This window comes from Stigmatopora argus, chromosome 7 (assembly GCF_051989625.1).
Source record: "Stigmatopora argus isolate UIUO_Sarg chromosome 7, RoL_Sarg_1.0, whole genome shotgun sequence".
In the NCBI taxonomy this organism is placed as follows: Eukaryota; Metazoa; Chordata; class Actinopteri; order Syngnathiformes; family Syngnathidae; genus Stigmatopora; species Stigmatopora argus.
Window position 1 is genome coordinate 12,951,361 of NC_135393.1, and position 26,312 is coordinate 12,977,672.

The window sequence follows — 26,312 nt, forward strand, 5'->3', positions numbered from 1 at the left end:
TATCAACTGTGAAGAAGCCATCAAATAAAAGGCTGAGCAGGTGCATTTCCTCAATCAACAGCCGGCTTAGTGTTTATGTTCACGTTGTTCACGTCTCATACGTAAGATCATCCTTAATGGACGCAGCACACAAGAAGATTAATCTATTATTTTAACCCCGGCACAGATTATCATCCATTATTCCAGATATCCTGTGACGTTTATCGGCCACCTTTGAATTATGGGCATGGGTGAGTAGTAAATGTATAAATCTTATGCTTCACACGTGTAAGGTTCATGTGTGTTCTCGCTGGCAAGCTGACGTCACTTCCTGTCGTCAAGGCCAGAGGTTGCTAGGCAACTTTCTACTCTGTCGGAAAGATGTTTCTCATTCTATTGTGCCACCTCTTTTTCAACTTTTCATGCATATCCTTGTACAATTCTATAATGATTTTTTTCTTACTGGGGACTCAGGAGTCCTTGTTTATTTCAAATTTGATAGAAATTAGCCTCTCAATTCCTGTTTTTTTATTGAAGATAATTGGGTTTCAGATAAATACGACACAAAAGTTTCCAATTCCAGTTTGGCTTTTGTGGTTTTTAGATTAACATGTGTCAAATACCCCAGGAAAGATGATCAAATTATTGCGACAGTCACTCCCATTGACGGCTATACACGTCCAATCCATTTGGCCCACAGTGAGCCTACAAAAAGCACAAAACATGAAATCATTCAATAAAATCCAAAACTCAACGTATCCTGTATGAATACATGCAATTATTACAATCGAGTTGTCTATAAAATGGAAGAATTACCCCAAAAATGTGTGCATTTTAAATAAATAAACAAATCTGAAAGATATAAGGAATGACTGAATAAAACATTTTTAAAAATATATAAATGAATGGAACAATGACAAAACAATTTCACAGTTGCTCTCACGTCAATTTCAATAACATCCGATTATCAGACAGGGAAACCCCCAACAAACTAATTACATTATGCGCTCTCCTATGAAAGCGGAAACTCTGTATTGACACTGACTTGTGTGTGCGTGTGTGTGTAGTCCATTGACCGCCTCACGTGGCCGGGTAGTACTAACCAGGTCACATTAAGTGCACTATATATCTAAAAGTGGGATGTGCCCTCAGGTGGTTGCCATAGCAACCCTCCCATCCCCGACTGATCGGAGTGTATCGATCGCCCGTCAAATTCCCACAGTCAGTGTGTGTGTACGTCTCGGTGTGTTACTGTGACGGCGGCGTGGAACGAGGCACTTCCTGGCGATGCGATGGTTACCATGGAAACCCACCCATGGGGGGTGATAATAATGTTTGGCCTAGATACTCATCCTCGACCGATAACATAGGGAGAGAGAGAAAAAGTGTGTGTGTTAGGGGGTGTGCGTGTGTAAGACGGCATCTGAACACGGCACAGTGACATTGATGCGGTGAAAAATGCATGAAATGAGTCCATTTGAGCAGAATGAAAGAGACAAACATGCACACACACACACACACACACACACATTGTGTGGTGGAGGGCGGGAGGGATGACATCATCATGTGGAAGATTCTGGGAAATGTGTCTTTGATGATTACGTAATGCGAATACCCTTCCTCAAAGGCATGGACTTCGGAACAAAATATTTTGGTCAGTTTAGCCCTGTTTCGTTATGATCGCAAACACAGAAGAGGCGGGGCTAGCGGACAGGCAAGACAGGAAGTCGCTAAGGGGCTCCGGTCAATAAAGGGGACCCCGAGGGCTTCCAAAATGTACTCAGAAATGACAAGAATTAGCAATTTGATGTTGTATTAATTTGGTAGGGTGTGGGAACACTGAATTGTTTGGTTAAGGTTCCTTTGGGGTTTATTTCAGTTTTTTTTGCTGTGATATATATTTTTTTGAATGTGCTTGCTTTTTTTCTGGTGATTTCCCCCTTTGATTTCATTCACCTGTTGTGATCCGTCCTCAGCCAATCACCGCCTCTCGTGTCACCAAGTGTTCCTGATTGCCTCCTCAACTCATCTGTTGAGGAAACACTGCCATATCCTCTTTAAATGTCGTCGCAAGTCCACTTCTGAACAGTTTTCCCAAGTAAGTTTAGTTTTGTTCTTGTAATGTTACTTTGCTCATTTTCTCTGACTTTTGCAAGAAGGTTTATTTTTAATTTTGCATTAAAACGTTTGGTGCTGGTGATTGCATTTATTTTGCAAACAAACATTTACCAGTTGGCTGCTGTGGATGGTCCGAGATGTCCAATCTATTTCAACTTTATATTATAATATTTCGCTGCTAGTTGTGTTAGTTTAAATGCATTGAAATTGGTTTCCAGGACAGTGAATGAGTTTGTTGAAAAAAAAACTATTGTTAATCATTGTGGATCCTTTTAAAAGTTAAAATAAGTTGTTTTTTTAAATTATTAAGTGTTCAAATAACCTGGTCTGGTGGCCCCTGAGGGGTTATTTATGAATTAACATGAATTTATAGTGTGTGGAAATTTGTCCATATAATTTAACGTATACGTCCTACATTAGCATTACCTTATAAGTTAACATGTAGATTAGCATTTGTTGAAGTTAGCAAAAGACAAATGGTAATTGAAATATAACTGACCTTACAATTTAACCCATTGGAGTGCTCATAATTAAATTAACTAACAAATGAATTTCTAAAGGATGCACTTCAATAAAAAAACACTGTCATAGGTTATGAGCTATGTAACAAACTAGTTTCTTAATCAAAAATCTCATACCGTGGCTTTACCATCGCATGTTTTGAGCAGTGAAATATCATCTTGTTTGCTGGCGTCCGTGCGCAGGTTTATGCAAACCTCCAGCCCAATATTTTGCTTTTGGCGAAAAATGCAAATAGTGATATAAAAACAAACATAGAACATTTGCAGCCTGCCCATCTGACTAAACAATGAGCAAACCCTTCTCTAAACATCCCACCCGGCAATCCGTGTACCACCCATCTCCCCCTAAAGAGACAAATTCTCACCTGATTGCCTTTATTTGAGGTAAAGACAACGCTAACGACATGCTAATCCCCTCCCGGCCCCCCTTCGGCCCCCCTTCGGCTTTCAACGACGCACTCCCAATTCCAAGCGGAAGTGATGGATGCAATTATCCACTCTTTTCCGCTCTGAGGGTCAATAGATCGAGGGTCTTTGTAGGATCGTGTCACGCTTTCCGACTCATTAAGGGGTCGGCTGACGGCCCGTGGCGTTATTTTTTTCCGTCGTTATCATCTTCACAAATATTATTCTCTTCTAAATGACGTTTAACATTGAACGCAATGTCTTGTTTTGGCGTCTAAATTCCCCACTAATTTAATAATGAGTGAAATAACTTGTATTATTGTTCATATTCAAGTTCTGGTAGGTTTATTATTTGGAGAGACATGAACACACAAACAACAACATTCTTTATTTGTTAGAGAAAAGACAACCTTTGATCATCTGACTCGTTTATCAATTCTTTTCTAACAGGCAAAAGTGGGCATTATTTTAATTTTAGTGGGTGGGTTTCAGCTAAAAATGATTAAAACCCCTGAATATTCTGTTTTTTAATAGATCTAAAACAATGTTTATTTGAGCTTTTTAAAATATATTTTTAGATTTTACAAAATGATTTTTGAACTAAAAACAGAAAAAAATGATTAAAAAATTACAATTATTGATTTAAAAGGGGGAAAATCAGGAAATGTAATATAGATCTATACTCTTCATTTTAATTTGACCCTAAAACAGAAAGTCGGCACTCATGATTTACTTTCCCGGGCCACACAAAATGATGCGGTGGGCCAGATTTGGCCCCCGGGCCGCCACTTTGACACCTGTGACTTAGGCTTTGAGAATCCTGCCGAGGATATAGTTTGAGTAAATGACACTTGCCAAGTAAGATTCAAATGTAAATAAGGTTAGTGGCCCTGGTATGTTCAGTGCTGTTTATTTGAACAAAAAGAGTACAGTAATCCCTCGATTATCGCGGTTAATGTAGACCAGACATGGCCGCGATACACGAAAAACCGTGAAGTAGGGTCACCCCTATTTAAAAAAAAAAAAGATATATGTACATATTTTTACTTCAGTGCTGAGTTCTAGTAGCAAGTGGAATTTCAGCATAGATTTTCACATTTTTATGAACTTTAACCCCAAACAATTTCCCCCAGAAAAAAAATTGCGATGTAGTGAAACCACGATAGTTGAAGTTGCGATATTCGAGGGATTACTGTAGTAGTAGGGGCGGCCCGGTAGTTGAGTGGTTAGCGCGTCGGCCTCACAGTGGGGGTCCTGGGTTCAAATCCAGGTCGGTCCACCCGTGTGGAGTTTGCATGTTCTCCCTGGACATGCATGGTAGACTGATTGCATGCTCTAAATTGCCCATAGGTATGACTGTGAGCGTGAATGGTTGTTAGTCTCCTTGTGGCCTGTGATTGGCTGGCCCAAAGTCAGCTGGGATAGGCTCCAGCACCCCCCGCGACCCTAGTGAGGATAAAGTGGTTCAGAAAATGAGTGATAGTAGTAGTAGTAGTGGTGGTGCTGTTTGGTTTGCTAATTGGAATCTGGGGACCACCGGTGGGCTCCTGTGGGACTGTTGCGAAGCCTCCACAAAAATGAGCTACACCCTTCATTAAAAATGAAATTTAAACTTAACGTTGGCTCAGCAGTGAGTTATCGTCTCGTGTTTGTTCAAATAAGGTATTTTTTTCTTTTTAGACTGTGGCATACTAAGGAGTAAAATTAAAACACTTGTCATTAACGGACAGATAATTGATTGCAATCAAATAGAAATGTAGCATAATTCAGCTCATCATTAATAAAAATGCAATGAAATGGGAATTTATTGTAGGTTTTAGGGTACACTTTAAGTTTTGGATGATTTCCTATTGATTTGGGGGGAATTTCGGGGCTAGTTCTAGATTTTGTTAAATGTTATTTTGTGTGTGTGGTTATCGCTAGTGTCCGTCAAAGGCAAAGCAGGGTCGATGCGGATTTGACAAGCATCACGTGACCTTTGACCCCGCCAACATCTGCACGGGGTCAACGTGCCTGACAGATGTCCGTCCAGGATTTGTCAATCCAATGTAACATTAGCAATCAAATTGCACTCGCATTCCTTGTAAATTATTTCATCTTTTTCCCTCAATTAAATTGAAATGTAACTAAAACAACAACCGCTATTGACGGCCATCAACTTCCAATCCATTTCCCCCCCTCGACATTGTCTGCCATTGACGACCATTACCGTCCAATCTAATTCGACTGGCAAATGATGGTTGTCAGGGATTGGACTTCTATTGCCTTCAATGGCACCGATCCAGTCAAATCTTATAGTATTCTTCACACTTGTTTATAAAATAAATGAATCCAGCGGAAGTTATTCAGACACTTATTTTGGTTGGATTCCTTCCCTAACTTGCCTCTCTCTCTCTCTCTCTCTCTCTCTTTTTCTCTCTCTCACTCTCTCCCCCTCCTCCTCCCCCCCTTTCTCTATCTCTCTCCCTCATTTTCTCCCAACAATTTTCTTCCTCCGGTGCTGGTGATCTCCCATACCTGCCACCAGAATGCGTCCGGCGGCTGAGGGGACGCGCAAGCAGCCGGCGAGTGTCAGCGCTTGTTCGGAACTTTCTCCCCCCGTCTCCCCTGCACTTCCACCCGCTTTCTTCCATGTTAACTTGCCCCCCCGTCATGGTGGACTCGTATATCTAACAAGAACACGCCTATTTCCCCATGTTTGGGAGTGAGCACGCGCCAGGTGGATGCACTATGGAGCACCGAGGCTCCCCGAGGAGCTCCGGACGCGTGGCCGACTCGCAGTGACCGATGGACGGACGCTGCTCCCCGGTAAGCCCCGCTGGCAACTTTTTACTCATTTTTTAATTTTTTGTTTTGTTTTTACATTTTACCTTTAACGAGTTTACCTTATTCGTCAAACGCTGTGGTGTCCGTCTTTGGGTCGCGTGTATATGGACAAAAGGGTGGATTTTAAAGTTGTTTGGAGGGGTTTTAAGCAATGGTGTTAAGTGACTGGAGTGGATTAATTGTAAGTAATATAGTATGTTTTTTTTTAAAGCATTGCCTTCATCTTCTTTATGCAATAATCTACTTTCACTGCTGTTGACAGCAATAAGCACATATGGACAGAAATGTGTTTGCTTTAATGTTCATTTTGTGGAGTTTCTGTTCCAGATGATGCCTGGAGTTGTGCTTGGCTTTCATCAGGAATGTTTGATAAATAAATAGTGTGTCACATAGGAAAGTGGATTTTTGTTGCCAAACGGATATGGGATTCATTTATCTTCATTTAACCTTGTTTGATTGTAGTCACAAGGATAGGAAGAGTAAAAATATTGAATAATGTGATGGATTTAGTGGCACAATAGTCAAGTGGTTAGAATGGCTGGCTCTCCCCTGCGTCTGTGTGGGTTTTTACTGGGTACTCCGGTTTCCTCACACATCTGAAAAACATGCATGCTGGGCTGATGGAGCTCTGTGTGTGCGTGATGTTTGTTGTTTTTGTCTTGTTGTGCCTGCGATTTTCTGGGAAACAATTCTGGGTGTCCCCTGCCTAATGCTCGCAGTTGGCTGGGATATGCTCCAGCACCCCGAGAACCCTCGTAACGATAAGCAGCGTGGCAGATGAACGAAGGAGTGAGAGATTCAGTGGACAGACTAATATGGATTTAGGTGAAGATGATTCCGATTCATAGTAAAATAACATTTTGACGTAGCAAAAATGGCTTTATCTTCATCTCACATTGCTTTTTGTGATTTATCATAAATTGACTTAGTTTTGTTGTTGATAATTAATGAACTGATGGTTGAAAACTGCATAGTCAGCAAATATTTTGCTGAAGTTCTTTTTCAAACATTCATAGGCATTAAAATGTCAATATTGTAGTTAATTTTGATTTTCAGTCGATTTTAGTCTTCCTTTTTATAGAGAATTTTCTTGATTTTGAATTCCTGATTGTGAAGAAACATGTTTTTTGTTGATCTTAATTAATCATATGATTAATAAGGTTTTAAAGAAACCGCTCGTAGATTTTAACCTAAATTTATGATCTGTATTATTAATTAAAGGTGCAATATGATTTGCATTTAAATGAGTTATTAATGAGTTATCAAACATCTCTCATAATGAATTACAATAAATTGGCAAAGATTTCATACATACTTAACACGGATTCTTCACACGGTAAATCCAGATCTTTCTACATCAATTTCTATTTAAATATTTTTGGGTCATTATAGATTCAATGCAAATCTGTCATTGACAATTACAGATGTCAAGTTTATTTTCACTCAAAGGCGTTAACTGTCAGAAATGAACACGATTTATCGCCATGTCAACCTAACTTACCATGGATCTATCATAGTATATCGAGCATCTTTTTTGTCCTTCCCCTGCTACTTTCTTAAGTGTTGTTTTTGCTTGTTAGGATAAAGCGTACTCGGGCGACGGTGTGACCATCAGCAAGCTTTTTCAAGTCCTTTCAAAAGCATTTCTCGGCACCACTCTTACATTTTGCTCTTTGTGTGTGTGAAATGGCTGACTGATGTCCACCCAACAGCTTGCATTGCATCCCACACTGCCCCCTCCAAAAAAAGGGAAGGGGGGGGATTGAGCCTCAAAGTGAAGCAGCTCTGGAATCCTCGCTGGCTTTCAGGCTCCGTGCCCGCCGCGTCATCTCAACACACGACGCACACGCACACCCAGTGAGTGCATCTTATTATGCTGCTCAAAAGGCCCTTTTAAAAAAAGTACTACCTTTCACGTGCTAGGTGTAATTGCCATTACACCTATTATTCATTTCAATTTATACTGCATACTATATATGGTACTACACTATATATATATATATATATATATATATATATATATATAGGATTCTATGGTTTGGCTATGGCAACCTCTACAACCCGTAACGTCTTGATCAAATCAGACTATTGTGGCCAATACCTCTGTCAAAATAATTCGTTTTCTATACTAATTATTCTCACAAGGGTCGTGGGGGTGCTGGAGTTGATCCCAGCCAACAATGGGCAACGGGCAGGGGACAACCGGAATTGGTGGGCAGCCAATCGCAGGGCATAATGAGATCAATAACCATTCACAGTCAAACCTAGGGGGACTATTTAGTGTTCAACTAGCCTACCGTGCATGTTTTTTTTGGTATGTAGGGGGAAACTGGAGTGCCAGGAGAAAAGCCACGCAAGCCCGGGGAGAACATGCAAACCCTAAACCACATGTGTCAAAGTGGCGGCCTGGGGGCCAAATCTGGCCCGCCGCATCATTTTGTGTGGCCCGGGAAAGTAAATCATGAGTGCCGACTTTCTGTTTTAGGATCAAAGTAAAATGAACAGTATAGATGTATATTAAACTTCCTGATTTTCCCCCCTTTTAAATCAGTAATTGTAATTTTTTGTGTTTTTAGTTCAAAAATCATTTTGTAAAATCTAAAAATATAAAAAAAGCTAAAATAAACATTGTTTTAGATCTATAAAAAACTGAATATTCAAGGCTTTTAAACCAGTTCTTTTAATCCATTTATAAACCAACCAGAGTCTGACACCCTTGCCCTGAACCGAAAGCTCCAAACCTGTCTTTCAGAACCACAAGGTCGACGGACTAACCGCTCGTCCAGCGGGATGGCCGTGTCAAAATAATGTCTCGTGAATTTTTCTTTGGCAATTTGAGCCGGATGAATGTTGGCGTTGTCATCTTGGAGTCTGCCCGCCCGCGCCATCACGGGAAGTAAGAGCTACTGATGAAATATCGGTAGATTGAGCTAGTCAGCTGACCTCGTTTTTGAGCTCATCCTGTCGCTGAACCTCAACCTGACTGACTCCAGCAACCCCGGATCATAACACTGGTCTCTAAGGCAGTGAATGGATGACTTTGTTTGCCTGGCTTCTAACCCCGATGTGCCCATCACTTTGAAACAGTGTAAATCTGGACTGGTCACACCCACGTGATCCTCTTCCATTACTCCAGAGTCCAATCACTCCCCTGCAAGAATCTTTGCCGCAGAAGGCTTTACACAGCGCTTCCACGCTAACATGATCAATGCAAAAGTTTGGCGAAAAATTAATGCAATATTGAATCCGACGAAATGTTAGAGCGGATGCCCTTTTTTTTCGAGGTGACTTTGTTTCTCGGACAAGCGGTCTATTTACTGCTGTAGCTAAAAAGAATAGAGTTTAAATCTAATTAAAAGGATGCATAACACCATCATTTGCATTCTTGGGGGATTTTTGTTTTAATAAATTGTGATAAAATGATCACTTTCTGGGGTGCTGGAGCCTATTCCAGCTGACTTTGGGCAATCAATCGCACGTACAGGCAACTCTACACTATATCATATAGATCAGGGGGTGTCGGAGTCAGTTTGGTTCGCGGGCCACATTCATGCCAATTAGATCTCGTGTGGGCCGGACCATTTTAGATATAACATTTAGATTTTTTTTTAACAAATGGATTAAAAGCCCTGAATATTCCGTTTTTTATAGATCTAAAACAATGTATATTTTAGCTTTTTTTAAATATATTTTTAGATTGTACAAAATGATTTTTGAACTAAAAACACAGAAAAAAAATGGATTAAAAAAATTACAATTATTGATTTAAAAGGGGGAAAATCAGGAAATTTAATATACATCTATACTCTTCATTTTAATTTGATCCTAAAACAGAAAATCGGCACTCATGATTTACTTTCCCGGGCCACACAAAATGATGCAACGGGCCAGATTTGGCCCCCGGGCCGCCACTTTGACACACGTGATATAGATTGTACCCCCAAAAAATGGAAGGCTTGAATCCTCCGAACTTTGAGGCAAAGGTGCAAACCCCTCCATTTTTTTGCATTAGGCTTAAATGACTATTGTGGAACGCAAATGAATGATTTTGAACCAATTCCCCGTCAGCGTCTTTTCCGCAAAGTGCCTGCTAAGCTTCTCCGTCGCGTTGTTTAATCTATGCATTTGCCTGTGTTTGCATTGTATGGAGATTTATGCTTCCTGGACACGACGCTGCACTTTCCCACAAAAATGGGTTTACGGCATAAGACCTCCTTCTCATTGGGGCCTTCTTTTTCCAGGTGGTCCCGGCAATGACGGACCCCCCGGAGCCGGACCCACGTGACGCGGGACTCCCGCCCGAGGACGGCGACCGGGACCGAGTCCACGTCTCGGTGGAGGGCCAACAGAGGAGCGAGGAAGAGGAGGAAGCCAAAGAGCTGCCGTACCCGTCGCTAGCCCCGGTGGTTCTGTTGGCGCTGACCCAAACCAGCCCACCCAGGTCGTGGTGCCTACGAGCCGTATGTCACCCATATCCTTACCGTACCATGCGGGTGAGTGATTTCACTTTAATTCAGCCACGAAGAACTTGAGTGGCCTTTTTCCATTTTGGTTATTAGTTTGATTTTTGGGAGCTTTTATAGCTGCCATAAATCCTTGGCTTAAATATTTTGGGAATTGATATGCTCACGATGATGCTGTCTAGAAAACCGTTTTTTGCAACAAAAAATTGCGATTGTCTTTTAAAGCTATAACTCAACTTAGGAGGCAATAGCCTAAAAGAGGGGTGTCAAACATGTGCCTCGTGGGCCGGATGTGGCCCAGGGGGGTTGTTCTCCTGGACGGCCACTTTGTAGCTCAGGGGTGTCAGACTCGGGTTGGTTCACGGGCCGCTTTAACGTCAACTTGATTTCATGTGGGCCGGACCATTTTAGATATAATATTTAGATTTTTTTAAAGAAATGGATTAAAAGAACTGGATTAAAAGCCCTGAATATTCAGTTTTTTATAGATCTGAAACAATATTTATTTTAGCTTTTTTTATATATATTTATAGATTTTACAAAATGATTTTTGAACTAAAACACAGAAAAAAATGATTAAAAAATTACAATTATTGATTTAAAAGGGGGAAAATCAGAAAATTTAATATACATCTATACTCTTCATTTTAATTTCATCCTAAAACAGAAAGTCGGCACTCATGATTTACTTTCCCGGGTCACACAAAATGATGCGGCGGGCCAGATTTGGCCCCCGGGCCGCCACTTTGACATGTGTTGTAGCTCATTCATACTGTATGTACAGAATTAAATGCTTTAATTTTTCACCGACAAGGGCGACGCAAAACCAGAAGTTTGGGAGTTGTGTGATGGTGTGTGCACTACTAAGCTAATCACTTTCAATGTTAATAGGGAAGCTTAAAATGCCCCAAAACCTGGAAAAATGCTTAAAAACGAAGAAGCATCATCCTGGAAATCCCTTAAAATCAATAGGAAATGATCCAAAATTTACCACAAGTGACCTGTCAATACCTTAAAATAGAAGTCAGAAAAAATGTGATGCAATTGAACTCCTTGGTAGATGTCCAATTTACTTTGGATGATCATCTTTCAGTGCCATTGACGCCACTCGACGTCAATGCTGGCAAGTAGGTTAACTTGTTGGGCCAAAATCAAGCTGGTCCGGCCTATATGAGATCTATTTGGCTTTAATGTTTTGCCCCTCGAACCAAACTGAGTTTAACACTGCTGGCCTATAGAATTAAGTTTGACTTTGAAAGTATGTTGTCAGTTTTCTGCTCATCTTGGAAGCACATTTTCTAAGATCCTTTTTACTTTCATGCGTGTGCAGCTGTCTTGGAAACAAGAGTTGACCTTGTGTTGGTTGCACTGATGAATCGGAAGAAGCGCTCAGATCAATAATTGGACTTAATCCCTATCTGAAGGAAATGTCAATGAAAGGAAAAAAAAAACGAATTGTTAACCTTCAGAACTTTGAGCTGTATAATATATAAGCATGGTGTACCTTTGTGTACCCGTTGAACTATCCATAGTGCCAGTTATCCATAAATATTATCATTTAAACGTCTTCACATTCCAACAGAAGAATAGACTTCTATCATCATGCATTTTTTTAATAGCTCAGCGGAAATCTCCCGTGTCTAAAATTAAACAAGACTTCCAAAATGATAGTTTATGTATATCTTACCATAACAATTGTACTTTTATGGGGAGTTTGTCAGGGTAAGCCATGGAATTTTAATGGAAAGCCAGCCACCTTTATGTTTAGTCTGCCTGTAAACACATCAGGGATAAGTGCACATGTCTGTGTGTGTGTGTGTGTGTGTGTGTTCAGGTATTTTCTCAGATGCATTAGCCTCAGGGAAAAAAAAGATGGCCTAACTCTCCCTGATTGGATGTTTCCATGGTGACAAGCATTAATGAATCTCCAGAGTTACATGCACCTGTCATTGTGGCGTTGTGCATTTTCAGTTTTTTTGGGTCACCAAATGTGTGTGTGTGTGTGTAAGTACTCATGCTCCCGCATGAAATATGAATGACATAATTGAGTTGAGTTAAATAAATGAAAGACAAGCAGTACAGTAAAAAAAAAAAAGCAAAGTAGGGATGCCGGCAGCCTTTTGAAGCCCGCAGAGCTGTTTCCGTGCACGCCACATTACCACCACCACAACATTGTAGTTAATGTTCGGGTGTAGCGGGCGGGGGAAGCTTCACGCTTGAGGGCTTTCCCCGCACTTAAGTCCAGGTGGAGGAAAAGTTCACAATAGCATGAGAACGAAGCCGTTTCTTGCAGAAAGCAAAACATGTTAGCGAAAACCCACGAGAGCAAATGAGCTTTAAATGGACTTAAGCGGACTCGCATTTACAAAGAATTGAAATGGGATCGAACTTGAATTCAAAGCCTCCGCCCTTGCTTTACTTGCCACTTTGAAACCGTAACCTTTGTTTGAAAGCCACCTCAAACCCTGACTTGATGTAAGACGGCATTATAGCTGTCCAAGTTGTTTATGACGCACACACGGGCAGGGAATCTCCCACGGATGGGCTCTCTTTGAAGGACTATCCTGGTTGCTTAGCAACTCTGGCGTGACGACTTTCCCTCTGCCCGCCCGTTTGTGCAAAGTAGAAACGGCGCACACTTGTCTTCGTACCAGACACAAATTCGGTAATATGAGCAATTTGTGAATTTATACATGAACATAAGTCAATCGTAACAGTGATCTACTTTAACACCCCTAAATTTGCTTCAAACCCTACTTTGAAGCAGTTAAATTGCAGGATTGTTACTATATCCATCTTCTTCTCTTATTTACTTTTCTCTCGCTGTCTGTCTTAATTGGCTTTTTGCGTAATGGGGGGTGGTCCTGCTGAAGACCTCTCCATGCCCATGTGCTCCTGCTCAAAGTAGGCTAAAGCTGTCATCCCAGTTTCCCCCCCCTCCCAATCCAATTAAGGTGATTGCTGTGTGTGTTGCCATGGTAACCAGTTGATGGGGAGATGGTGACAAATTGACAGAAACTTTCCTCTTGGAGTCATTTGCTAATATAGAAGGCTAACGCTAGTTTGATGCAGTAGTTTAAAATCCTACTTTGAAACCTTTCAAAATCACCATTTTTAACTTTGAATTGTTGTTTTTAATGATCAAAAGCTCAAATGGATGTTAATTTCTCTCGCAAGAAACAGCTAAAAGTAGAACAAGAAGCTCAGAGCAATTTTTGTGAACAATTTTATTCTTTCTCTTTAAGGAATTCTGTTTTTTTTTTTAATAACACTAATAGGTACAGTTGATTCTTGTCCTGAATCATTCCTGCTTTACTTGATAACCCGCCAGGGGATTTCCCATAATGCAATTCCCTCCTCCTATTAAAGTCAATGTTATATTGCTTTTTTTCAGTTATTTGTGCAAATCAATTGTCCTTTTTAGGGCTTTTCTGTTCCACCAAATTTGGCATCTGTTCATTTAGTCTAAAAAATGAGTATAATTTAGTAGCATCGCATTTGATTGGCACGTTCATAATGAGTTGACTCGGAAAATTGTTAAATAGTCATGCCTGTAAAGACGCAGGAAGTCTGACATTTTTGGTCAAAAACGGTCATTGTGCAAAAATTTAAAAAAAAAAAAGAATAAATACAAATGTACTCCAATTTAAAGTTAAATACAATTGAATAGTCCTTTCAAAAATTGTATCGTAATGTAATAAAAAAACTCAGTTTGAACTTGTGCCTAAATATAGGAAAATAGGAATACATTTGATTCAATTAAAATGTGTTGTACTTAATGGTAAATATTTAGAAACCCCCAAATTGAGTTTTCACTCAAAATCAGCAGGGATAAGCCCAAATAAAACATTTCAAGCTTTTATTAAAATATGACTACAGTCCCCAATTCTATTTGCGTGCACTGGCCTATATACATACAGTGCATCTTCAGTACTGTCACCGTTTTAAAGTTAATAAAGCCTTTGCACGAAAAGGCTTTCCTGCAAATCAGTAGCTCTTCAACTCCAGGGATGGAGCGCAAAGATCAGAAATGATGCGCGTGGGTTTGATTTATCATGTCTGTCTGACCTTTACTACCTGCGTTGGCACCAGAGGAGGGATGCGGTGGCATGTTGCGGATTAGGGAGGAGGACAAATTTCACAGCGAGCCTCCCGAGGCTTCCGATCTGCTCTGCGACCAGTTCGTTAGCAACTGGAAACCTATTGCGTCTCTTCACGTGGCTCGTCTTAACCCTTTTTAATCTTGCTCTAAGGGAGAGATGCCATTTTTCTCGTACAGTGGTACCTCGACTTACGAGTGTGCCCCGACATACGAGCAATTTGAGATACGAGTAAAATTTTGAGCAGATATTTATCTTGAGATACGAGTAAATTTTTGATATACGAGCAAACAGCGGATGCGAAAGGCTGCTTATAAGAACATCATGGGCACTGTCTCTCTCACTGCAACTCCCTCGTGTAATGTCTCTGGTCGCAACTCCATCTTTGTAATGTCTCTGCGAGCATTGGGCGGAGCGTCACATTTTTTCAGTGTTTTTTTTCCGTTAGTCAGTGCGAATGGCGAGGCGATCGCTAATACGAGAGTTATATATACTACTTCTTGTTGGCAAGTGGTTGTGCGTTATCCTATTGTGAGGACATTTGTGTGCATCATTTTGGGAATATTTTTAAGGGAAGACAAAAGCAAACAACCCTCGATAGGTTGCATCTGAAAGTCAGGGTGGAGGCGGGGCAAATAGAGCCAACCCGGGAGAAGAAAGGTATCAAAATTTAAAACAAAATTAGAATTACGTTTAGTGTTAGGTTCGATTAAACTTATTTTTGAGTGTGTCTGCATTGTAATCCAAGTTCATTTAAATTTGTTTATGTTATGTTACGAGCGCGTTGCCGTGCAAAAAGTCTCTCTCTCCCCCCTTCGAAATCCATATAATTTTAGTACTATTAAACACATTTTAGTAATATTAAACCACTACTTATGTGTTACTTTGTTAATAGATGGCGAATTAGAACAAATTAAAATGCTTTTCTAATCCAATATCCTATTTTGGGTGTTTTTTCAGAGGGCTGGAACGAATTAATTAGTTTTTAGTTCATTTCTATGGGAAACGTTCGTTTGAGTTACGAGAAAATCGACATACGAGCTCAGTCTCGGAACGCATTTAGCTCGTATCTCGAGGTACCACTGTAGTAGGAAAGATGGACATTAAAACGGACAAGATATGTGCAGACAATAATGTGTATTGATCGTTTTAAGAGGATAAAATAATGTAGCGTGCCATAGACAAGACATAGAAACACAATGTCTTCTCCTTTTGAATTGTTTTCTGGCTTGGATGGTTCAAACGTGCATGAATATGTTAACAGATGCTCAACAGGAACATTTAAATTTCGTATTCCTCCAATTTTTTTTTTTGATTTTACTATTTTATCGGATCATCATGTGAGGTAGTGACTTCCTCCACCTTTCTCACCCTACCGCCGCCCTCAGGCGCTCCCCACCACCGTGCCGCTATTAATTATTAAGAGAAGTCTAAGTTTATCTATCGGCTGACACTCGGGTTCCGACACGGTGTTCTAACCCGCGGCCACGATACTACGTGGCGCCGTGAAATAGATCCCGAGACGGCGGGGAAACGGTATTTAAAAAATGGCGAGGCGAGGAAATAATTAGTCGGAGTGAGGAAATGAGAGCGTAGAAATGCTTCAAAAATGCCAGAGAGAAAGTACGAGGAGGCGGATTGGATGGCGCCAACGTTCCCCTTTGTGATGTTGAGTGATGGTCCCGCTGAGGAAATGAGTCCCCGCCTCATCCATCACTCGCACCTTGACCCTGGACTGTCTTCTGTAACTGGGCCGGAAGGCGTGTGTGTGTGCACGCGACCTCTGCGTGCACGCTTGCTTATTTAATGTATTCGTCCCCGGTCAAAGTAAGCATTTTGTAGCAAGGGCACCACTTTCAACCCGCGTTTTTATCTGGCCGCAATGTGGGGCAGTCGCTAATTAAGGAAGTTGATGTATGGATCTTTTCACCATGGCGTATTCATCATTTACGCCAAGTTTGACCAAAGTGTCCCGCATTTTGTAGATGAGTTCCTTTAGTGTCCTTTTTTAAAGCTCACCCTCTAAATGGCTGCTTCAAAGGAAAATGGTCATTTTGTTGTTCAATTTCAAATAAGGCGCAGTGAAGCTTTTTTGCATTAGAAAATAGCCTTTATAATTCTTAAGTATAAAAAAGTACATCATTCAGGATGATATTGATTGTTGTTTCGGTACGATCGATTTGATTATTTTGTTTTTTCATGAAAATACGATGATTCTTTGGACAATGATACGATATTTCGCCATATATTTGACATAGTTTGATTTGATAAAAGAGACTTCAATCAATGTATCAATAGACACTATTACAAAAATTGTTCTGACTCTCAGTTGGAAAGGAAAGTTATCACTTGTGAGTATTAAAGGTCAAATTAAAATAAATACATTGTCGGATTGGGCCAAAGTAAACAACCCTGGCAAATTTGAATGAATAATAATTTTTAAAATACTAAAAAGAAACAAGGCTTTTTAATCAGCTTCATATCTGAGAAGGCTCTCGCCGCTTGCTAGCGTTGATGCTAATGCGTTTAGCATGTTTCCTCTGTCTAACCCAGGGGTGTCAAACTCATTTTTTGTTGCGGGCCACGTGGTAGCTTTCTCGATCGTGCTAATCAATAGATCATTTTTTGACATTCAAATGAGTACAAATTGTTTGCAATTATTGATTTAAAATGGGGAAACACAGGAAATAATCTACAATCTCCATTTGAATTTCATCATAAAACAGAAAGTTGGCACTCATCATTTACTTTCTCGGGCCACAGAAAATGATGCGGCCGGCCAAATTTGGCCCGCGGGCCGCCATTTTGACACCTGTGTTCTAACCAATTGTGCATGTTTGAACCATCTGAACCAGAAAACAATTCCAAAGGAGAAAACATTGTGTTTCTCTAAGCGGTAATTGAAATAAACACAAAACTTAACAATGAATCAATACTTCAATATTTATCATGAAGGAGCAGACATTAACTTTGACTGAGGAGGTGCAAAAGTGCAGCTGATCAATACAAGATAAACTCACAGCGAGAGAGAGAGACGTTTTCTTTATTTGTCTAATTTCCCTGGACAGACGCGGATGGCGAAAAGTGAGTTTTCAAGCTTATTCGGTCTGACGAAGCGACAAGTTTTTTTTAATCACAGGAACGATAATAGAGCACAATTCCAAAAGACCCTTCTTCCGAAGGAGGTCACCACTTTCCACACTGTGTGTGTGTGTGTGTTTGTGTGTTTACATGCATCCATGGCGTCGTGGCCTCGACTAGCTGATTGTGATACTCACAAGTCAGTTCCCACGGTGAGAGATGGGGGGTTCCCATGGCAACCTGAGCACAGGGATGACACTGGATTACCCTCTCTCTCTCTCTGTCTCTCTTTCTCTCTCTCTTTCTTTCTCTCTCTCCCTCGCCGTGTCTCAAGGGTGAGAAAGGATTGTGCGCTCATTAATTTTTTCCGCCCTCTTGAGAGCAAAGTGTCCACAAAGGCGACCGTGCATGTGTGTGTGAGTGTGTGTGAGTGTGTGTGAGTGTGTGTGTGTGTGTGTGTGTGTGAGAGACTGCAGGCTGTCTCATGAATGCGTCTTCGCATCCTTTCCACATTTTTTGAGTCTTTTATTCGTAACCCTCAGTTGTTGTTTTTTTTTCTTCTCTCCTGTTTGTCACACTTGTGTGTGTGAGACTGTGTTTTCCTTGTGTGTCAGAGTTACTTCAAATGGGCCTGACTGGCTCGCCCCCGTCAGACACCCCCCGTGTTTGATGTCAGCCGCTTTGGTAGGCATGAATATTAAAAGGCGTTGAAATGTCTCATCACGAGCAGCGGGGTTGTAAACGAGGCAGGTAGGCATGTCTGTCATGAGTAGAGATGTAAAAAAATAGGCTTTAGAAGAAAAAAAGATGGGAAAATGGTGGAATTTGGGTTGAAAGGGGCTTTTAAAGTTAAGGATCAGTCCAGAATTGGAGGACATTTTGGCTTGTAAATTCTCAATGGCTTTTTCTTACCTCCGTTTTATTTTATCTTATGGTTACATTTTGTGATATGACTTATTTGGTCCTGACCAAGTGGACAAACTTGACTTTGTCAACTGGAAAAAGCAATTTATGGAGAAATGGCATGGGGTATTGCTTTGCTTTCTCAACTTTGGATCGTTTCTGGTAGATTTTCAGTCACTTGATATTCATTTTGGGTCATTTTTGGACCGTTTCTTGCTCACTTTTTGGCTGCCATGGATGGTGTTGGCCGTTTATCTCGCTGTAACTGCTGAGCACAAATTTGCATGAAATAGGGTGAGTGAGTGAGACATGTTCAAGGCAAACTTTTTTCTTTTTATTGGGAAAATGCAAGCGAGGGCAGAATTTTGCTCAAATTCGTTCTCTTGGAAAACGGTCTAATAATTTCAGGTTTAGTGCATCATGTGATTCTTGGCTCTCTTCCTCTCACATAACAGAAGTTTTTTGAGTTGTTGTAATTGTGAATGTTGCGGGACATGCCATGAATAATACAAGGCGATTCATATTTGATCTATCTTGTTAAATAAAACATCCAATCCTCAACATTACAAGAGGCGCAATGAAACAAATAATACCCACAAAATGAAATATACATTGTGTTTTTACTTTTAGTATTTTGATGTTCCTATTTAAATTCTTATTGGGAGAGACATGGGAAAAACACACTGAAGATATTTTCTAATATTATTTCTTGAGAGCCATTCTCAGAATTGAAAAGTAAAAATATTTGATTAGTATTATCTATTTTCAAAAAGCTTCAATGTTGAAAAAGTTCATTTTGTTGTCACTGATTTGATGGACGTGGCTTTTGTGTCCTCAAGGATGGGAATGAGGGGAAGAGGTAGAGATATTCATCCGTTTGGATATTCTACGTCGATTGGCGACAAGTCAAAGAGGAACAAAAAAAAATGTTGCTGAAGGGAGCGGGGAAGCTTAATAAATGCAAAGGCTCCCGAAAGAGGTCAGAACGGGTCAACGGATGCTTTGAGACGTCTGAATAATAATGGGAATAATCATTAGTGGGAACTCATAAAATCATCCCGCTGAAAGTGAAGCGAAAATGGAGAGTCGGCATGTCCGTGGACTCGAAGGACCCGTTTACACGGTGAAGATCCGACCTCAAACGTGGCCTCGCGTTTTATCGGTGAGGGTGAAGGCGGAAAGCAAAAACGCAAACCTTTGATTCCAGGATCCAAAGTGGAACAATTCTGTTGTGAAAATGAAAAACGCAGCAGACTCCATCACACGTTGAAACAAAAGTTTTCAATTTCTGCATTTAGATTTGAGCTCCCAGTTGGCGCTACCTCCGTTTTGTAGTCCAGTCTTATGCAAAGTAGCAATTCTCACTTGTCCAAACAGAAAATTGCCCGGCTGCGTTTCCTTTTGGCCGTCAGGAATGTAGAAAAACAATGTCGCTTTTTATTGATTGGCCACCTGAGCTGAGGAGAATGTTTTCAAGAAAGTGTGTCAACTGCGGCCTTGTAAAAGTGCACCGTCCCCTTCTGCATGGCATTTATACTAGATTGTTTTCATTGTTTTTGAACACAACGAGAATGTCGTCGTGTCAACGAAAACGTGTAGTGGATCATTTCTCGTTGATTGGGTCGCTGCGTCTAAACTACATTTAAAACTTGGACTTAATTGCTTATTTGTGTATTAAGCGACCAGACGTCGTATAGCTACAAATACTTTGCAGTCAAGATGTAGTCGCTCTTCTTCGTTTATCATAATTTTGACCTGAAATGGGGATCAATCATCCAAATTATTATTGTTTATACCCGTTCTGATCAATGTCGTAATCAATATTGAAATTGTTACCTTACTGTAATGATCCTTGACTTTCTTTACATGGTTTGAGCGTGTTAGCATCTTGGCCATCTTGCTCAACTGTGTGACGTTGGGAATGTTCCAGCCCTGTGACGACACACACTTCTTGTTGCAGGTAATACACACACACACACACACACACACACACACACATGCGCACACACACACACACACACGCAAGCTAATGAATTTCCAAAACACATTTATCATGGTCAGACTTCAAGAAATCAGTCAAAGTCTGCCATTTATATTTAAAGATACTATTTTGGCTCGGTTGTGTGAAATTTTCAGAATTATGATTTTCAAAGTGTGGTAAGAGTACCACCATTGGTCCCTCAAGTGGTCCGTGAAAGATGTTCAAACGGTCATTTTTTTAAAACCAAATATTTAGGAACAATCTCTGCAGGTAATCCCATTGAAATCAATTCGTCTTTTTACAAGACAATACTAATATATTATATTACAAATTGAGTCATTTGTATTTAAAATCCCAATAGAAGAAGTAAATTTTGTGTTTTCATTTATTTATTTTTACAGAACAGGAGCCACCTTGGCTAAATTCATCTTTTTGTCAACACATTTGAACCTTGTAAATAAAAAAAAAAATAGTTTTCTCCGCATTAGCCTGGAAGCTAATCTTCCTCAAAACATCCACAAACTCTTAACAACAGTTGCAAATCTGAATGAAGTTTACCTTCCCTCTTAATCAGTTTCCACTAATCCATCACGCGTGTGTGTAGGCGCTGGACGACGGCATCTTTGTTTTTTTCGCCGGCGAAATGCTGGTCAAGATGGTGGCTCTGGGGATCATAGGTCATAACGGTTACCTTGGAGACACATGGAACCGACTGGACTTCTTCATTGTCATTGTGGGGTGAGTTTTTGACACTTGTGTCTGAGCATGCCCACACGTGCACTGCTGACATTAAATAGGAGCCAAAAGTGTGAATATGGCGCCGGGACACTTGTTTAATGCCAGTGAAATGTCAAGCGCGTGTGTGTATGTGTGTGTGTGTGTTTTAAATCCTGGATGTGTGTTGGTGTCTGACAGATTTATAGAATGGCACTGGGAATGAGTGAATCCTTGGAGACCCCCGTGATTCTCCGTTTAAAGGCATCGTTGCATTCTAGGGATAGGACGCAGCGTCTGTTCTATTCCCCTCGGACAAAAGGGTCAGCGCTCTCTCTTTCATTCCCACAGGATGTTGGAGTACTCTCTGGACGGACACAACGTTAGCCTGTCGGCAATTCGCACTGTGCGCGTCCTACGCCCGCTCAGAGCCATCAACAGGGTTCCTAGTGAGTTCTTTATGGCTCTTTTGACCCATTTGGACTCTATTGAGTGTCACCCAAAAGTCGGCTGTCATATTTGTTTGCAATTGGACTCATTTATTTTGGCTTTGGAGCATTGGAGTTGGCAAAAATATGCAGATTTGATTTGTTTTCCGGCAAAACATACTCAAATTTGTATTGCTTACTGAAATTGAGTAAAATATCAAGGGGTTATTAAGCCTATTTTTATGGGCAATCCTGTCTAAAATTTAATGTTCAGCAAAATGTTTCGCAGAGTTAGAAATGATAAGAACATTTTTTGCAGGCACAGCTGAGTCAGAATGGACACTTAATCCCAAAATGGACAATTTTAGACTTTTTTTTTACTGCACGCCTTAAAACCAAACAACCGATTTTCATGGTTTTATTTATTATTTTTTTAAATTTCTAAAGGACGCTAGCAATGCAAAAAAATATATATACTTTCAACCAAAATGCCAACCTTAAACCTTTTTTGTGGGTCTACAAATGGCTGACATCGCCCAAATTTGTTGCCTATTGAAATAGACAAAGTACGTTTAAAACGTTTAAAAAAAAAAGTTCATTTTGCCATGACATCTTGCTACTTTTTTATTGTTGATCTATTCATGATATTAATATCTGCAAAAACCAGCTCAGGGGGATGAATTAAAAAAAAAAGAAAAGAAAGAAAGACAGAAATCGAAGTGTTTCAGCATAATAAATGAGCCCGTTAAGTGTATTAAAAAGCCCTCAAATAACCTGACAAAAGGAGCAAATTGTTCTCAAATACTTCATAACAACACATTTTCAAGCACCACCTGAGGCATTTACTCATTTATTTAAAGTGAAATGTATTATTGATGGTCCATTCTGCAATTAGCAATATTGCCTGCGTAAAACCTGGAAATCTGTCTCTATTTAATTGTTAGCTGTGGAAACAACCTCTGGAAAGCAGGAAGCCAGCAATGAACCAATGAGACAAAACAAAGACATTTGTTTCTGTTATTGAGCAGTATTACTATTAAAATATTTTTTTTACTTTTTTTTTCTCACCTATCCTACCAAATAATTAATATTTATCAAATTTCAGCCTCACAATTCAACTTATGCTAACAACAACAATAATAATGGGATACAGTGATGCAATTATATCATGCGTTAAAGGAATATTTATTTAATTGTGAAATTACTCTTTAAAAAATGCTAAAAATGTGCATGTGCTTTTGTTTTGTTAGGCATGCGCATCCTGGTGACACTTTTGCTGGACACGCTCCCCATGTTGGGCAATGTTTTGGCACTGTGCTTCTTTGTCTTCTTCATCTTCGGCATCGTCGGCGTGCAGCTTTGGGCGGGGCTTCTGAGAAACCGCTGCTTCATGAGCGAGGACGTCAAGACGTGAGTTACCGCGGCAACGGCGACCAATCCATAGGAGCCCGCTGTTTCATTGTGGTCGGTTCACTCTCCATGGCCGTTTGCGTCGTCATCGATAAACGTGCCCAAATCTTCCCCTCGAGTGCCCACGCTGATTAAATGTTGGGCTAATCACCAATCAAAAGCTTCGGGACAAGATTGGTTTTGAGAATAGGATTATTTTAATGTTGTTGGAATTGCTTGTTAGACAGATGACACACAAAAAAATCAATTTAACTTATTGACAGCAAAGGCATAAAAGAATTACCACTAATTTTCCCTTATATTCATATATTACAGTTTTAATTTTGTAACTTACTTTTGTTGCTCAAGCCTCTTGATATAACTTTTTTCTTTTATGTTTCTGAAAAACGCATTTATTATCAGAATCACTCATTTTTTTGTCCTCACAAATGCCTCTTTTGCATCAAAACTACTCCCTTTAAACTAGAACCCACATTATGACATTTGACAATTATGCCGTGCTCAATTATTGCTTCTAACAATATTCTGTTAACACACTGTCTCACATGATATAACTTCTTTAAAAAATGTTAGTAATATTACAAAGAAATTTCCCAAATTGAACTTCAATGAATGACCTATTTTAAAATTTGGTTCATATCTAAGGCGCACTGGATTATAAGACGCAGTAGTAGTAGTAGTAGTGGTGGTGGTGGTGGTGGTATTGGTGGTGGTGGTGGTGGTATTGATGGTAGTAGTGGTAGTAGTGGTGGTAGTAGTAGTCGTAGTAGCAGTCGTAGTAGCAGTCGTAGTAGTAGTAGTGGTGGTGGTGGTGGTGGTATTGGTGGTGGTGGTGGTGGTATTGATGGTAGTAGTGGTAGTAGTGGTGGTAGTAGTAGTCGTAGTAGCAGTCGTAGTAGCAGTCGTAGTAGTAGTAGCAGTAGTAGTAGTAGTAGTAGTAGCAGCAGCAGCAGCAGCAGTAGGGCCTTGTGTTATACATCCACTAAATGGAGCTATTGTAGTAGTAGGGGTAGTAGTGGTAGTAGTGGTCGTGGTAGTAGTGTTCGTAGTGGTAGTAGTAATAGTAGTTGTAGTCATATTAGCTACAAACAAAAATATCTAGGGGTATTTTCCTCGAGAAAATCAAGGATTGGATAAATATTCATCACCCTTGGAGTCTGTTTCCTTGTGTTACAATTAGAAGTTGTTGTTGTTGTTGTTATTTTTTCGCCTAAAAACAACAAGTACACCTTAATTGGGGGCAAGTGGTCCAGTGCCCCACCCAGTTATTTCATTTAGTTCTGCGGTCATCAGGACTCCACAGTCTAAATTCAATTCACCTTTTCCCACCATCATTGAGGCAGTTGCGCCACTGTGTAATTCCTCGCATATGACCCATATACTTAGGGCGGACTTTTGGGCAACAATAATCAAAAAGCAGTGACTTAAGGGAGTTAATATCATTCAGCGAAGTCATTGGCCTCCAATTTACTCTATTAACGATTGAGCCCATCCGTCCTCATAGCAGCACACTGACTTTTCAATGGTTGGCTGCCGTGAATGATGGAATACTCATGTTTTGGGCTCCTTTTTGTCCCGACACACAAAGGCCATAAAGGTATCGATCACTGTGAAACGCCTCCTTCTTGATCTATTTGATGTTCCGCTTCCTTCTCGTTATACCACCGTGTCATTAATCCCGCTAACAAGTGTTGTGTCTCGCTGTGCGGTTGGTTACCGTTGTTGTTTGGTTTAAATTGTCTATTTTTAATCCAGGCCGCATGGGGGAATTCTGCTGACTGCCAACATTCATTTCCTATATAGCACCTAGAGAACATGCAATTTTATAAATCTCCTTTTAAAACGCTTAATAACTCAGTGGCTCCTTTGCAAGCAAGAGGGAATAAGTTTCTATTATATATTAAAAATAACTTTTTGTGAGCTGCATATATCTACTATAATAGAAAAGAAATATGTTAACCTAAATAATTGCCATCTACTTTTCTTCCTTCATTCTTTACAACTTGACCACACCTGGCATAATATTCAAACTTTTTTTTCTCTAGAAGTTTTAATTAACTTAATGTTCCTTCCTTAAAACTTTGCTTGTGTCCAGTTTAAGTGGGGAAAATGTTATCTAGTTTTTTTTAACTTTGCTTTTTAAAAAAGTTAGTCAAAAATGCAATTCTTTTTTTTTTTAATTTCTTTTGTCTTTTGTTTGTTACATTTTAGGACTGAAGACAAACATTATTTTTCTACTTTGCTCTTAAAAAAGTATAAGATTAAAAAAATGTTTTTTGTTAGTCAAAAAATACAATTCATTTTTTTGTTAAATTTTTGGCTTTTTGTTTCATTTTAGGACTGAAGACAAACATATTTTTTTTACTTTGCTCTTAAAAAAGTATAAGATTAAAAAAATGTTTTTTGTTAGTCAAAAATGCAATTATTAATTTTTGTTAAAATTTCTTTTGTCTTGTTTGTTACATTTTAGGACTGAAGACAAACATTATTTTTTTACTTTGCTCTTTAAAAAAGTATAAGATTTAAAAAAAATGTTACTAAAAAAATGCAATTCATTTTTTTTACATTTCTTTTGTCTTTTGTTTGTTACATTTTAGGACTGAAGACAAACATTATTTTTTTACTTTGTTCTTAAAAAATGCAATTCATTTTTTTAAATTTCTTTTGTTTGTTATATTTTAGGACTGAAGACAAACATTATTTTTATCTGGATTAAGGAATTAATATTTAGCAATTATGGTCATGCTTGGGCCACCATCTCTCTCATTTGATTTGGTTATTTTTGCCGCCATCATGTAAGGCTCCCAAATTGAAATATTTGCTCTCAAATCAAGACCAAAAAAAAGTATCATCCCATCAGAAATCACTTGTCATTTGCAAACTGAAGCATCTCCATGTTTCAATTTGTTTTAATGATCAAAATTACAGACAAACACATCTTTAAACAATTTCCTATATAAAATAAACATGTTTTTTATCAGTTACACGTGGGTGAAAAAAAAGATTACATTTTACTTTGTTGATTTCTAACCCAAATCCTCTTTTCTGGTCATTTTGACATCCCAGGAGGTACAACATCTCCTTCCTGAGCATTTACTACCGTCCGGGCGGCACGGAGGACCACCCGTTCATCTGCTCGGCGGACCGTGACAACGGCATGCTGCGCTGCCCCGACGTTCCCCGCCGGCGCGTGGCCGGGAGGTCCTGCCTCCTGACGGCCGAGGACGCCCGTCCCGAGGGGGCCGCGGTGGAAACGGGGGACAGGGTGTCCTGCGTCAACTGGTACCAGTACTACAACGAGTGTCGCGCCGGCGAGCTAAACCCGCACAAAGGAGCCATCAACTTCGATAACATCGGATATGCGTGGATTGCCATTTTTCAGG

The 26,312-nt window shown here is 39.9% G+C and overlaps 1 protein-coding gene across 2 annotated transcripts in view; it reads left to right on the forward strand.

Annotated features, from left to right (window-relative positions):
* The first annotated feature begins 37 nt into the window (after positions 1-37).
* The window catches only part of LOC144077388 (voltage-dependent T-type calcium channel subunit alpha-1H-like), a 58,031-nt gene continuing 31,756 nt past the window's right edge, over positions 38-26,312 (forward strand). Inside the window, exons 1-10 of one of the 2 annotated variants that reach the window (XM_077605099.1) lie at positions 38-230; positions 1,956-2,077; positions 5,551-5,831; positions 7,562-7,706; positions 10,091-10,319; positions 20,262-20,356; positions 20,982-21,115; positions 21,443-21,540; positions 22,770-22,929; positions 25,996-26,311. In XM_077605099.1, coding sequence (XP_077461225.1) covers positions 10,103-10,319; positions 20,262-20,356; positions 20,982-21,115; positions 21,443-21,540; positions 22,770-22,929; positions 25,996-26,311 — 1,020 coding nt within the window. In that variant the 5' untranslated portion in view covers positions 38-230; positions 1,956-2,077; positions 5,551-5,831; positions 7,562-7,706; positions 10,091-10,102. The remainder of the gene's footprint in view (positions 231-1,955; positions 2,078-5,550; positions 5,832-7,561; positions 7,707-10,090; positions 10,320-20,261; positions 20,357-20,981; positions 21,116-21,442; positions 21,541-22,769; positions 22,930-25,995; position 26,312) is intronic. The other variant, XM_077605098.1, reaches the window with a different exon arrangement.